The following is a 16,312-nucleotide window of genomic DNA, read 5'->3' on the forward strand; positions in this document are numbered from 1 at the left end:
AAGTCCCGAAGGGGCATCCATGAGTTGTACGTTTTCATAATGATGTCTGAATCCCGAAGGGGACGTTCATAAGGTTTTTTTATTCATATACGTTTCATATTTGATTTTTGAGTCTCGAAGGGGACAAACGAAAAGGGGGAAGAAAATCCCATTTTTAAGAAAAAGGGAAGAAGTTCCCATTTTGAACTAAAAGTTGCTTCGAAGGGAGTCTTTTGATAGTTTTCAAAGATTTTCATGCATTTGCATATTTACATACATGCACGACATCATTTCGTCGGGAAGGGGAGAAGGGCTAAGGCGCTATATACGCAAACCACCTGATCAGCTGGTATACGATGATTATGTTGCCCGAAGGGGCCATTAAGCTATTATGCCCGAAGGGGCTGCGAGCAGGGTAAAGGCATGCATTATATATATATACACATACTCATGCTGCATCAAAAGTTCATATGCACATACATGTTTATCAGAGTTGGTTACAGGTACCGATTGAGTCTGTTACTCTTTTATCATCCGAGTCGAGATATATTATTTCAGTTCTGCCTTACATACTTGGTACATTGTTCGTACTGACGTCTCTTTGCCTGGAGGAGTTATGTACTATAATACCATTACAATGTGGCATCAAAACTGAGTGTAAGACTGGTTTTTTGGATGATAGGCATGTTTTGATTAGATTTGGCACTTTTAAGGATTATATTCATGGTATGGCAAAGCTTGCATATTATCCCAAAGCTAGAGATGGAGTTTATCATATGAGACCTTTAATTTGGGAGCCATGGTTCAATCCAGAGATTGAAACATCAACAACAATTGCATGGATTTCCTTTCAATCTTTATATCCCAATTTTTTTTATCAAAAATTCCTTGTTCACGATGGCACAGGCAGTGGGGGAAGCCATTACATGTTGATATGGCCACAAAGAAGAAAACACGACCTAGTTGTGCCAAGGTGAAGGTGCAAGTTGACCTATTGAAGAAGCATCCAAAGAGAATCAATGGGGGCATAAAGAAGAAATCTGGTGAGATTGTGTCAACTTGGATTGATATAAAATATGATTACATGCCAAAGTTGTTACACCTCGAAAAAATTTCCCCTTAGCGTACAGTCAATAGACTCATGAATGACATGACGGATACGAGGTTTGGATAAGCAAGAAGTGGTAATTGATAGTCCTAATTAAGACTTCCAAAGGCATCCGAGTTAAGGTAAGAAAGTTGTTAAGGAAATTGAGTACGAGTTAGTGTGTCGGACGAAAACTATGAGTATTGAGTGAGTGATACCCTAAGAATGTTGTGGAGAGGAGTTATGACATCCCCTATATTAATAATGAAGTGATAAACAAAGTCCAAGAAGGTTCCATAAGGATTGGAGATCAAACGAAACGACGGGAACCATTTCGGTGGAACTGTGAGTTCCACGACCATGTTCCACGGACAGCACCATGATCCACGGACCGTGGATGTGTCCGTGGAACAGCCAGCAGAGAAGATGGATGGCTGGTCATGAACCACGACCAGTTCCACAACCAACAATGGGTTCCACGGACCGTGAAGCTGTCCGTGGAAGTACCACCGGCTGAGTTCATTCCTAGTCATTAAATGTTAGTCCACTTCATTTATTTCATTTCCATACACGACTTCAACCTCTCCACACCTCTAGAACCTTCTCTATATTTAATCCACAAGAAAACTAAGGGAATCAAGGATCAATAACAAGATTTGAAGTGAATCAAGCCTATGAAACTCCATTAAAGCCATCAAAGTCAAGAAATTTCAAGAAAGGAGAAGTAGGGTTTTTGTGCAAAAAGGTGTATTATCATTCAACGTCTATTCCTCTATCATTTAAGGTAAGTTTCATGACCTTTACATATTGTTTGAAGCATTATTAAGATGAAACCCTTAAATTATGAAAGAGTATGGAAGATGGGTTATAAATGGGTGAATAATGTCATTGTGGAATAGTAGTTGAGATGAATCATGAAAATGGTTGTGTTGAGATTATAAATGTATTATAAATGATATTTAGAGCATGGAATGAGTATTATAATTGGAAGAACGTGATAATGAACTTTAGTCATGAATATGGAAAATTTAGGTGAAATGATGAAACGCGAATCATGTGAATAAATGACGATTGTTATTAGTGATATTGTGATGGTTGTTATGGGCGTTGGAAGTTGATATGGAATATGGCGGCAGGTAGTATAAACAAAGGAAACGCTGCCCAACTTTCTTTAGCCTTAAGAAGCGCGTTCTTGTAATTGCCTAGCTAATGCTGATACGAATTCCTTTAAAGGTATAGACGAGCGCATTAAAGGAGGACCAGCAAACGATAGAATAGTGAACGACAAAGGTATGTAAGGCTCAACCTTTCCTTCTAAGGCATGAATCCTATGTATGATATTCCTCCTCCTTCATGAATCTCCTATGTTTCAAGAGATGAAGAGCCTATGTTCATGAATAGTGAGACAAGATAAGAAACACGCTATGAATACGATAAAGATTCTAGAGACCACGATATGATGTACTTACGAGGTTAACGATGATGATCATGAACCATTGATATTCTTCCTTATATGTACTCACCTTAAAACGTTAGTCCTTCCAAGGTGAGATATGACGCTTATGCTTATTCCATAACATGATCGGGGGTTCACGACCTTACGTCACCCCGACATAGATATAGTTGCCCTCAAGTCAAATGTATGTGTGATGATATGTATATGTATATGCACATAAGGATGCTAAAATATGGTAGAATCATGACATGCTTACGATGCGATTATGACACGAATAAAGATAAATGTATAATATGTCCATGAAATGAACAATAGTGATGAATCTATGATGATGTATGATGACAAATATATGAAATGTATGGTATGTGTGATGATGTGATTCCACCGTGCCTAATTGGCCGGACATGTCACCGCTAAGGCGGGCTGCTATGATTCCACCGCACGGAGAAAAGGGCGGACATGACCACCACTAGAGGGCTGCATACGAGGGTTACCCGGATGCGGGTTAACAGCATGATGATGTGTAATTGATGTGATGATGCTTGCATGGTATGATGATGTATATGTGTTATGATAAGGCACACGCTATGATAATGTACATAATATGCTTATGTATGATGTATGTATATGAAACGTAGTTATATGTAGAAGAATATATAGGTCCTATCCTCATCTCATAGCGTATGATTTCCTGACTATGCTTATTTCATTCCTGCCTTACATACTCAGTACAATATTCGTACCGACGTCCATTTCTCCGGACGCGTGTTCACCCACGGGTAGACGGGGAGACGGAGGGCCGATCCTTAGGAGCTAGTAGGCGTATTTGTGAGCACTCCATTGTGCGGAGGTGCTATCGATTATCCTTTTGGTATATATGTATATATCCATGGTTTGGGCATGACGGGGTCCTGTCCCGTCCATATGTCTAGTACTCTAGTAGAGGCTCGTAGATACGCATGTGTGGGTAACATGGTCCCATAGTTTGTATGTATATGTATGTATATATGTGTATATGTATGTCATTTTGTTAGCCAAATGGCTTATGTTTATAAAAGCAAATATGTTCTGATAATAACAGTTTTATATGATTATGAGCATATCGCAAGAATGGGAGCAAATGAATAGTAGAATAAGCAGTGTTCGGTGGTTCGCCCCGAATACCCGTCGCGGCCGGTAGTCCGGGTCATGACAGAAGTAGTATCAGAGCAGTTCAGTCCTAGGAAGTGTCTACGAGCCGTGTCTAGTAGAGTCTTATTTATGGTGTGTTGCGCGCCACGCTAATAAACCGGAGGGTACGGGGCATTTAGGAAAAATGACCATCTTTCTTCTCATGAAATCGTGCGATAGAGCCGAGTATAAGATTTAATCCTCCCTAATGAGTATGTTGTGATTTCAGAATGCCGCCAAAAGGAAAAGCTAAAGCCGCCCAAAAGGGCAAGCCTATGACAAGAAGGCGGGCAGAAAGAGAGTTGCCTGTGAATGTAGATGAGGATGAATCACATAATGAGGCTCCATCTAATGCCTCCACTACTCCGCCTATTATGGAAGAGCAAGAAGGGGCTTCTATTCCAGCTCCTGTGCCTCCAGTTCCTCCACCGGCTGCTTCGGGTCAACAAGTGACCGAGGCCATTAATTTATTGGCACAATTGGTGGTCGCTCAGGCACAACGAAAAAATACGGGCCCAAGAGATCGGTTGGCTAGTACTAGAGCCCGTGACTTCATGAGTCTCAATCCGCCAGAATTCTTTGGGTCAAAACCGGATGAAGACCCGCAAGGTTTTATCGATGAAATGCTGAGAACCTTGTGGATTATTCATGCTTCAGAGTCCGAATTATTGGAGTTGGCATCATATAGACTCCGGGACGTAGCGGTTTTATGGTACAACAATTGGATAGCATCGAGGCAAGAAAATGCGCCTCCTCCCGTTTGGCAAGAATTTGTGGACGCTTTCATTCGCCATTACTTGCCACCCGAGGTCCGCCGAGCTAGAGCGGATAGATTTCTAAATTTAAAGCAAGGGAATATGAGCGCCCGGGAGTATAGCCTTCAATTTAATTCTTTGGCTAGGTATGCCCCGATAATGGTAGCCGATATGGGAGATCGGGTGCACAGATTTGTGAGTGGCTTAGGGCCACATCTATCTAAGGATTGCTTGACGGCCTCCTTGCAGGATGGAATGGACATTTCCCGTATTCAGGCCCATGTCCAAAATCTTGAAGGGCAGCAACCTCCGCAGAGAGGTGATCGCGATGTTGATAGAGGGCAAGGCAAACGGGCCAGGTCCATGGGCACAGGTGGTGATTATAGAGGGGGATCAAGGCAGACATATTCTAGGCACTCAGGCCAGTCAGTGACGAGTGTGCCTCCCCGGTTTACAGGCAAAAGATTTGATCGTTCCTATCATTCCGGGCAAGGCCAGAGCTCGAGGGCCCCAGGTTCACAGTTTAGGGGAGATTACAGTTAGGGGAGACCACTAGTTCCCCGATGTAGCCAGTGCAGAAAATTGCACTCAGGGCCATGTCGCCAGGGCACAGATGCTTGTTATGTTTGTGGGTAGACCGGACACTTGATGTGAGACTGTCCTTCGAGATATGGCAGAGGTGGGGTTCAGCCCACAGGGTCGGTAGCAGGTTCCTCTTCCGTACGCCCGACGGGGCAAACTCCCGCATTTCATCAGGCCGAGGTAGAGGCCGAGAGGGAGCATCTGTTTCAGGTGCCACACAGCCCCACTTATATGCTTTAGCCGGACGGCAGGATCTCGAGTCGTCCCCAGATGTGGTTACAGGTACATTGACTGTGTTCTCTTATGATGTGTATGCATTGATAGATCCGGGTTCCACATTATCATATATTACTCCCTATGTTGCTAATCGTATTGGGGTGAAACCCGAGCCAATTAAGCCCTTTGAGGTGTCTACTCTGGTTGGTGATCCCGTCATAGCTAAACAGGTGTATAAAGATTGTCTAATTGTGATATGTGATCGCCAAACCAAAGCTGATTTAGTTAAGCTAGAAATATTAGATTTTGATGTTATAATGGGTATGGATTGGTTGGCTGCATGTTATGCTAATGTTGATTGCCGAATAAAATTGGTTCGATTTCAATTTTCGGAAGAGCCCGTGCTTGAATGGAAAGGTAGTACAGCAACTCCAAGGGGTAGGTTTATTTCCTACCTTAAGGCGAGAAAAATGATAGCTAAGGGCTATATTTACCACCTAGTCCGAGTTCATGATGCGGAAGCAAAGTATCTGACTTTTCAATCTGTTCTAGTAGTGAATGAATTCCCGGATGTATTTCCAGATGAACTTCCAGGCCTTCCTCCAGAAAGGGAGATTGACTTTGCCATTGATGTGTTACCGGATATCGAGCCTATCTCTATTCCTCCTTATCGGATGGCTCCGGCAGAATTAAAAGAGCTAAAGGCACAATTGAAAGATTTGCTCGAAAAGGGGTTCATTAGACCCAGCTCATCCCCGTGGGGAGCACCAGTCTTATTTGTGAGGAAGAAAGATGGCTCTCTACGAATGTGTATTGACTAAAGACAGTTGAATAAAGTGACGATAAAGAACAAGTATCCTCTTCCAAGAATTGATGATTTATTCGATCAGCTACAGGGAGCCAAGTGGTTTTCTAAAATAGACCGGAGATCGGGTTACCATCAAGTTAGAGTCAGAGAAGAAGATATTCCCAAGACAGCTTTCAGAACAAGATATGGCCATTATGAATTTCGAGTGATGTCGTTTGGGCTAACTAATGCTCCAGCGGTATTCATGAATTTAATGAATAATGTATTCAGGCCTCTCTTGGATCTATTCGTGATAGTATTCATTGATGATATTCTAGTGTATTCTCGCACAGAATCAGAACATGCAGACCATTTATGCATTGTCCTTGGAATTCTTCGAGCTCGAGAATTGTATGCAAAATTTTCAAAGTGTGAGTTCTGGTTAAATTCTGTGGCATTTCTGGGTCATGTTATTTCGGATGATGGTATTAGAGTTGACACTCAGAAGATTGAGGCTGTGAAGACTTGGCCAAGGCCTACGACGCCTACAGAAGTTCGTAGTTTTCCGGAATTGACAGGTTATTATAGAAGATTCGTAGAGGGCTTTTCTTCCATTTCAGCCCCTTTGACGAAGCTAACCCAGAAGTCAGTGAAATTTCAGTGGAATGACGCTTGCGAGCGTAGCTTCCAAGAGTTAAAAGACAGGTTGACCTCAGCCCCAGTCTTAACACTTCCAGAAGGGCCGGATGGCTATGTTGTATATTGTGATGCTTCCGGCGTGGGGCTAGGATGTGTATTAATGCAGCATGGAAAAGTCATTGCTTATGCTTCGAGACAGCTGCGGAAACATGAAAAGAACTACCCAACTCATGATATCGAATTAGCCGCAGTTATTCATGCATTGAAAATATGGAGACATTATTTGTATGGCGTGCATGTTGATATCTATACCGATCATAAGAGTCTTCAATATATTTTCAAACAGAAGGAGCTGAATCTACGGCAGAGACGATGGCTAGAATTATTGAAAGATTATGATGTTAATATTCTATACCACCCTGGAAAAGCCAATGTAGTAGCTGATGCGCTTAGTCGCCGATCAATGGGTAGCCTATGTGAAGTACCTTCGGAGAAGAAAGAAATGATTTGTGAGCTCCATCAACTAGCAAACCTTGGAGTGCGTATAATTGATTCCGGCGATGTAGGAATTAGTATTAACAATCCCACAGTTTCATCCTTGGACACTGAGATAAAAGAGCGCCAATACGAGGATCCCAAATTGAAATATTATAAAGGTGTGAAGTTTCCTAAAGAAAAGTCGCTATTTGAAGTCTCGGCAGATGGTGTTCTCAGGTACCAGAAAAGGTTATGTGTTCTGGATGTGGCAGAATTACGCTGCCGAATTCTAGAAGAAGCTCATTACTCCCGGTATTCTATTCACCCAGGAACGACGAAAATGTATCATGATCTTAAATTGATGTATTGGTGGGATGGCATGAAAAGAGATATAGCAGAATTTGTAGCCCAATGTCCAAATTGCTAGCAAGTAAAGATAGAACATCAAAAGCCAGGGGGATTATTGCAAGCAATGAAAATTCCTACATGGAAATGGGAAGTAATCAATATGGATTTCGTTGTAGGATTTCCCCGTTCCCGAGGAAAGTATGATTCCATATGGGTGATCGTGGATAGATTGACGAAAGCGGCTCATTTTCTTCCAGTGAGAACTACATACTCCGCAGAAGATTATGCAAGGTTGTACATTAAGGAGATTTCGAGACTTCATGGCACTCCAATATCTATCATTACAGACAGAGGAGCACAGTTCACAGCCAAGTTCTGGAAATCCTTTCAAGAAGTTCTAGGTACTCAGGTGAGGCTCAGCACGGCATTTCATTCGCAGACCAATGGACAAGCTGAGCGCACTACGAACCTTGGAGGATATGCTAAGGGCATGTGTTTTAGATTTCGGTGGTAGTTGGGACGACCACTTACCCCTAATCGAATTTGCCTACAATAATAGCTATTATTCTAGCATTCAAATGGCTCCATATGAAGGTTTGTATGGAAGAAAGTGTAGATCTATGATTGGATGGTTTGAGGTTGGAAAAGTACAATTAATAGGCCCCGAGCTGGTTCAACAAGCGGTAGAAAAGGTTAAGGTGATCCGAGATCGATTATTGACAGCCCAAAGTCGCCAAAAATCTTATGCGGACAACCGCCGGCGAGATCTAGAATTTCAAGTTAATGATTGGGTGTTTTTGAAAGTATCACCAATGAAAGGAGTCATGCGATTTGGCAAAAAGGGAAAGTTAAGTCCTCGCTATGTTGGACCCTACAAAATCATCTGCAAGGTGGGTCAAGTAGCGTATGAGTTAGACTTGCCTTCGGAGCTCGAATTAGTTCATCCGGTATTCCATCTTTCAATGCTCCGCAAATGTGTTGGAGACCCCACAAAGATTGTGCCAATAGATGATGTTCAGATTACAGTAAAGCTAGCCTATGAAGAAGTGCCTATTGCCATGTTAGACAGGCAAGTACGGAAACTTCGGAACAAAGAAATAGCTTCAGTCAAAGTCTTATGGTGAAACGACAACTGAGAGAAAATAACTTGGGAAGCAGAAGAAAAGATGAAATCCACCTATCCACATTTATTTCAGTCGCCGGAAGAGATGCATGATGAAGCATCGAGATTATAAGGTACGTATACTTTCTTTCATGTATATATGTCGTGTGTGGCCAATTCATGTCGATATTATGTTGAGGCCATGTGAGGAAATGATATTATGGGTTGTTGTGACAGGATGGTAATGCCAAATTACAGGGGAAACTCTGACGAAATTTTTCTAAAATTCCGACGACTTAACATTCGAAGACGAATGTTCCAAAATGGGGGAAGAATGTTACACCTCGGAAAAATTTCCCCTTAGCGTACAGTCAATAGACTCACGAAGGAAATGACGGATACGAGGTTTGGATAAGCAAGAAGTGGTAATTGATAGTCCTAATTAAGACTTCCAAAGGCATTCGAGTTAAGGTAAGAAAGTTGTTAAGGAAGTTGAGTACGAGTTAGTGTGTCGGACGAAAACTATGAGTATTGAGTGAGTGATACCCTAAGGATGTTGTGGAGAGGAGTTATGACGTCCCCTAGATTAATAATGAAGTGATAAACAAAGGCCAAGAAGGTTCCATAAGGATTGGAGATCAAACGAAACGACGGGAACTATTCCGGTGGAACTGTGAGTTCCACGACCATGTTCCACGGACAGCACCATGATCCACGGACCGTGGATGTGTCTGTGGAACAGCCAGTAGAGAAGATGGCTGGCTGGTCGTGAACCACGACCAATTCCACGACCAACAATGGGTTCCACGGACCGTGAAGCTGTCCGTGGAAGTCCCACTGGCTGAGTTCATTCCAAGTCTTTAAATGTTAGTCCACTTCATTTATTTCATTTCCATACATGACTTCAACCTCTCCACACCTCTAGAACCTTCTCTATATTTCATCCACAAGAAAACTAAGGGAATCAAGGATCAATAACAAGATTTGAAGTGAATCAAGCCAATGAAACTCCATTAAAGCCATCAAAGTCAAGAAATTTCAAGAAAGGAGAAGTAGGGTTTTTGTGCAAAAAGGTGTATTATCATTCAATGTCTATTCCTCTATCATTTAAGGTAAGTTTCACGATCTTTACATGTTGTTCGAAGCATTATTAAGATGAAACCCTTAAATTATGAAAGAGTATGGAAGATGGGTTATAAATGGGTGAATAATGTCATTTTGGAATACTAGTTGAGATGAATCATGAAAATGGTTGTGTTGAGATTATAAATGTATTATAAATGATATTTAGAGCGTGGAATGAGTATTATAAGTGGAAGAACGTGATAATGAACTTTAGTCATGAATATGGAAAATTAAGGTGAAATGATGAAACGCGAATCATGTGAATAAATGACGATTGTTATTAGTGATATTGTGATGGTTGTTATGGGCGTTGGAAGTTGATATGGAATATGGCGGCAAGTAGTATAAACAAAGGAAACGCTGCCCAACTTTCTTTAGCCTTAAGAAGCGCGTTCTTGTAATTGCCTAGCTAATGTTGATACGAATTCCTTTGAAGGTATAGACGAGCGCATTAAAGGAGGACGAGCAAACGATAGAATAGTGAACGACAAAGGTATGTAAGGCTCAACCTTTCCTTCTAAGGCATGAATCCTGTGTATGATATTCCTCCTCCTTCGTGAATCTCCTATGTTTCAAGAGATGAAGAGCCTATGTTCATGAATAGTGAGACAAGATAAGAAACACGCTATGAATACGATAAAGATTCTAGAGACCACGATATGATGTACTTACGAGGTTAACGATGACGATCATGAACCATTGATATTCTTCCTTATATGTACTCACCTTAAAACGTTAGTCCTTCCAAGGTGAGATATGACGCTTATGCTTATTCCATAACATGATCGGGGGTTCACGACCTTACGTCACCCTGACATAGGTATAGTTGCCCTCAAGTCAAATGTATGTGTGATGATATGTATATGTATATGCACACAAGGATGCAAAAATATGGTAGAATCATGACATGCTTGCGATGCGATTATGACCCGAATAAAGATAAATGTGCAATATGTCCATGAAATGAACAATAGTGATGAATCTATAGTGATGTATGATGACAAATATATGAAATGTATGGTATGTGTGATGATGTGATTCCACAGCGCCTAATTGGCTGGACATGTCACCGCTAAGGCGGGCTGCTTGAGATTCCACCGCGCCTAATTGGCTGGACACGTCACCGCTACGGCGGGCTGCTATGATTCCACCGCACCGAGAAAAGGGCAGACATGACCACCACTAGTGGGTTGCATACGAGGGTTACCCGGAGGCGGGTTAACAGCATGATGATGTGTAATTGATGTGATGATGCTTGCATGGTATGATGATGTATATGTGTTATGATAAGGCACACGCTATGATAATGTACATGATATGCTTATGTATGATGTATGTATATGAAACGTTGTTATATGTAGAAGAATGTATAGGTCCTATCCTCATCTCATAGCTTATGATTTCCTTACTATGCTTATTTCATTCCTGCCTTACATACTCAGTACAATATTCGTACTGACGTCCATTTTCTTTGGACGCTGTGTTCATGCCCACAGGTAAACAGGGAGACGGAGCTGATCCTTAGGAGCTAGTAGCTAATTTGTGAGCACTCCATTGTCCGGAGGTGCTATCGATTATCCTTTTGGTATATATGTATATATCCATGGTTTGGGCACGACGGGGTCCTGTCCCGTCTATATGTCTAGTATTCTAGTAGAGGCTCGTAGATACGCAGTGTGGGTAACATGGTCCCATAGTTTGTATGTATATATATGTATATATGTGTATATGTATGTCATTTTGTTAGCCAAATGTCTTATGTTTATAAAAGCAAATATGTTCTGATAATAACAGTTTTATATGATTATGAGCATATCGCAAGAATGGGAGCAGATGAATAGTAGAATGAGCGGTGTTTGGTGGTTAGCCCCGAATACCCGTCGCGGCCCGTAGTCCGGGTCGTGACAAAAGTATTGTATCAAATGTAGTTTGCAAGGGCATACTGAATCTGAGTGTTTTGTTCTACATCCTGAGTTGGAGAAAGATAAAGAGGAGAGGAATAACAAGAATGGGGATCAGGCTCAAAGAAATAAAGTTGAGAACAAAGCAAAGGAGGATCCAAAGGAGAAAGCTAAAGAGAGAAGAAGACATAGCATGGATTACAATGGTTGGAATATTGTCAAAGATGGTAAAATACAGCCACTGGTAGATAATGAGCATGTTAAAGGAAAGTCTAGTTCTGTAGACAATTCTGAGGAAATTCAAACAAGTAATGCTTTTGCTGCTTTGGAAGAGGATGTGACTGCTGAGGAGGATGTGGTTTCTATTGAGCCACAAGCATGTAAATCATGGGTGGAACAATCTTTTGGGAAACAGAAATCACCAAAAAGGATAGATGATAAACAAGAGGTGATCAACCAAACTGAGGATATACAGAAGAAAAATCATGTACATGAAGAATCAAAAAATGATGATATAGAAAGGGATGAGATTCAAAATAATGTAGAGGAGTTAGATATAGTCAAAAAAAAGCAACAGGTCAAATAGAAACGCAAACCAAGATTGTGGTAGATAGCAACTCTGATGAGAATGGATCAAATGAAAAGATAGAAGAAGATCCAAAAGAACTACCAGATATAGCTGCTGATCCATCTGATAAAAAAAAGGATGATATTGAAATAATTATAAATGAAGGTGTTGTTGTTACTGATATTCATCATGAGCAGGAAGAGGGGAGTATGGATACTAATGTCAAACATATCAGCAAATAAGCTGATCTATCCCCAAAACATGTCAACAAGCTGAAAGAAACCACCAGTAAAGTCAAACCAGGAAAAAATCAGAAAGAGCAAGCTCTCCCAATTAGAAGTTTATCAAAGAGGTTAGCAGCCTCAAAGTTAAACAAACAATGATGAATAAAGCCTTATTTTGGAATATTAGATCAGTCAATACTCAACAAGCTTTTGAGAGATTGACTAATCTAAATAGAAGGAATCAATATCAATTAATAGGATTAATGGAGCCTTTTCAGGATGCTACAGAATTAGACTCTTTCATATGAAGATTGGGACATCAATCAGCTCTTGCTAACTGCACTGGCAAGATTTGGTTGTTTGCTATGGAAGAATGGGAAGTTCACTTAGTTGAGGATCATGCTCAACATCTGACAGTAAGAGTAGTACATCAACAGACAAGGCAGGAGGATTTAGTCTCAGTGGTGTATGCCTCTTGTGATGCAAGCATAAGAAGAAACTTGTGGGATTCTATGATTCATTTAGCAGGACAATGGCAAATTCCTTGGCTGGTGGGAGGTGATTTTAATGTGGTTTTGACTGATGAAGAGAAGTTAGGTGGTTTGCCAGTATTGTTTCAAGAGACTGAAGACTTTGCAGCTTGCATAAATGACTGTCATTTGTATGATCTGGGATATATAGGCAGCACTTTCACATGGTGGAATGGCAGATCAGATGCAGCTACTATTTTTAAGAGATTAGATAGAATCTTGAGCAATCAGAAGATGATAGATCAGGCCCCTCAAATGACTGTCACTCACCTGATCAAAAAAGGCTCAGACCATGCTCCACTTGAGTTGCAGATAAGGCAAGAAACTGAGAGGATCATCAAGCCTTTCAAATTTCTAAATTTTTGGATTTATCATGCTACCTTCAATCTGGTTGTCATTGAAAATTGGACAGCAGATTTTGCAGGAAATCCTTTTCTCATTTTTCAGCACAAACTGAAGATGTTGAGGAAAGGACTGGCGGAATGGAGGAAGGTAACTTATGGAAACATTTTCCAGAAGGTTGCCACTCTAGAAGAGGTGATTTTTACACATGAAGCTCAGTTTGAGGCTGATCCATTAATGGAGAACAGAGCTCAGTTGCATAGAGTTCAGGCTGAACTTAGTAAATACTTACATTTAGAAGAGGCATACTGGAGGCAAAAGTCTGGCATGAAGTGGTTCAAAGATGGGGATAGAAATACAAGATTCTTCCACACTTATGTAAATGGAAGAAGAAAGAAGCTTAAGTTAACTAATATTCAGAATGGGGATGAAGAGTGGCTAACTATAGTAGACAGTTTGCTGCTGATAGATGTCCTGATGATTTTAACTTATTAAAGCATATTCCAATAGTTATTACTAAGGAGCATAATCATGAACTGGTGGAATTACCTTCTGAGGAGGAGATCAAATCAGCTATTTTTGGACTTAGTGGGGATAGTGCAAGTGGTCCTGATGGTTTCACTGGCTGTTTTTTCCAACATTGTTAGAACATGGTGAAGGAGGACCTTATCAACATGGTAAGAGCCTTCTTTGTTGGATATGAACTTCCCAAGTTCATTACTCATAAAAACCTGGTACTGCTGCTAAAGAAGGACATGGTTGAGACTTTTTCTGATCTCAGGCTAATCAGCCTGAGTAACTTCAGCAATAAGATTATTTTAGGAGTACTGCATAAAAGGCTGGTTCAATTATTGCCATTGCTAATTTCCAGTAACCAGTTAGTCTTTGTGAAGGGGAGGAGCATAGTAGAAAATGTGTTGTTAGCACAAGAAATAGTCAGAGATATTTCTAAAAGAACTGAAACTGCCAACATGGTTGTTAAATTGGATATGATGAAAGCATATGAAAGAGTTTCTTGGTTGTTTTTGACTAAGGTACTCAGGAAGTTTGGCTTCAGTGAAATCATTATTGACATAGTGTTTAGGCTGGTTTCAAGTAATTGGTACTCAGTGCTCATAAATGGCCAAACACATGGTTTCTTCACCTCTTCAAGAGGAGTTAAACAAGGATATCCACTATCTCCTACTTTGTTCATTATATCAGCAGAAGTTCTCTCTAGAGGTTTAAATGCACTTTTAGAGAACAGATTCAAACCATTTGGCCTGCCTAAGTGGAGTCCTCCTATTAATTATCTCTCATATGCTGATGACACCATATTATTCGTGTCTGCAGAGAAAGAATCAGTTAATCTTATGATGAAGAAAATTCAGCAGTATGAGGAAGTGTTTGGACAGCTAGTCAACTTGAATAAGAGTGCTTTCTATATTCATCATAAAGTTTCTCAAACTATAGTCAGAAGAATAATGGGAATTACTAAGATCAGAAAGGGATCCTTTCCTTTTATTTGTCTTGGTTGCTCAATATACTATGGAAGAAACAAGATTGCATATTATGATGACATAATAAAGAAAATTGGCAGAAGAATACAATCTTGGCATGGGAAGATGTTGTCCTATGGTGGAAGGGTTGTATTGATTTCAAATGTCCTGCAGAGTATGCCTTTGCATATTCTTTCTACTATGAGCCCACCAATTGGAGTGATCAGACATATACACAGGTTTTCGGCTAGATTTTTTCTGGAATTATAAAAGTGATACAAGGTGCAGACACTGGATCAAATGAGAGGCTGCTTGTCTACCAAAGGAAGAGGGCGGCCTTGGTTTTAGATAAGTTTTGGACATGTCAAATGCTTTGTTCTGTAAATTATGGTGGAACCTAAGAACTAAGCCTTCTCTATGGGCTTCATTCATGATCAACAAGTATTGCAAGAAATTGCATCCTATGATAGCCATAGCTAGGGGAAGATCCTGTACATGGAAGAAGATGATTCTTGTCAGGGATTTAGTTGAGTATCAAATTTAGTGGCAGATAAGACAGGGAGATGCTAGTTTCTGATTTGTATTCGCACTTCACTAAGTGCCTTATATCATGCTGTGGAAGAAAATCATGCAGAAGAGGAGATTGAAGTGAAAAAGTTTAGTAGTGGAGGAGAATGGAATTTGAGTGCTTTGAGAGAACAGCTTTTACGAGGATATTGTTCAACATATAGTGCGAAATATCTCTCCACCAGTAGATATATTGCCTTTGGACAAAACCTAGAGGATGTTGGAACAAAATGGTAAGTTTTCTATCAAAAGTGCATGGAATTATATTAGACAGAGGGATGAGAGGGAAGATATTTACAAGTATATGTGGGAGAGAGGACCTCCTTTCAAGCTTTCATTCTTTATATGGAGAGCATGGAAATTTAAGCTGCCAATAGATCAGGTTCTTCGCAGTTTGGTAGTGAGCATGCCATCAAGGTGTTGGTGTTGTTAAGAACCAAAAGAATAAACCATGTCACATCTTTTTCTAACCTCTCCAGTAGCTACCAAGCTATGGAGAATGTTTGTTTCATGTATAGGTATTAATATTGTAGGCTTGCAGCTTAGTCAAGTGATCATAAAATGCTGGAAACATGATGGACCTGCTAAGGTGCAGCAGCTGTTGAAGGCTATACCAGCAGTTATCATGTGGGAAATTTGGAAGAGAAGAAATAAAATCAAGCATGGAGCAAGCATGACAATTTCCAATTTGGAATATCAGGTTCATAAGACTATTTGGAAACGGGTGAGGGTCAAGTTTTCAAGACTAGCTCATGTACGACCAGGATGGTTAGAGTTGTTGGATTGCTTAGAAACATGAAGGCCAATTTTGCATTACAAGAAAATTATATGGCAAGCACCAGCAGAGGGACATATAAAGATCAACACAGATAGAGCTAGTAGGGGCAATCCAGGACCAAGTTCTTATAGCTTTTGTTGCAGAAATCACAATGGAGACATTATATATGCACAGGCAGCACAGATAGCAGACACAACCAAT

The 16,312-nt window shown here is 40.6% G+C and overlaps 1 protein-coding gene across 1 annotated transcript in view; it reads left to right on the top strand.

The window, feature by feature from the left end:
• Nucleotides 1-13,935, top strand: part of LOC132063063 (uncharacterized) — a 47,371-nt gene extending 33,436 nt beyond the window's left edge. Inside the window, exons 3-6 of the mRNA XM_059455496.1 lie at nt 11,652-12,201; nt 12,270-12,399; nt 12,744-13,742; nt 13,799-13,935. Of these exons, the coding sequence (XP_059311479.1) occupies nt 11,652-12,201; nt 12,270-12,399; nt 12,744-13,742; nt 13,799-13,935 (1,816 nt within the window). The remainder of the gene's footprint in view (nt 1-11,651; nt 12,202-12,269; nt 12,400-12,743; nt 13,743-13,798) is intronic.
• Nucleotides 13,936-16,312: the final 2,377 nt, after the last annotated feature.

Source organism: Lycium ferocissimum, chromosome 7, assembly GCF_029784015.1.
Source record: "Lycium ferocissimum isolate CSIRO_LF1 chromosome 7, AGI_CSIRO_Lferr_CH_V1, whole genome shotgun sequence".
NCBI classification, from domain to species: domain Eukaryota; kingdom Viridiplantae; phylum Streptophyta; class Magnoliopsida; order Solanales; family Solanaceae; genus Lycium; species Lycium ferocissimum.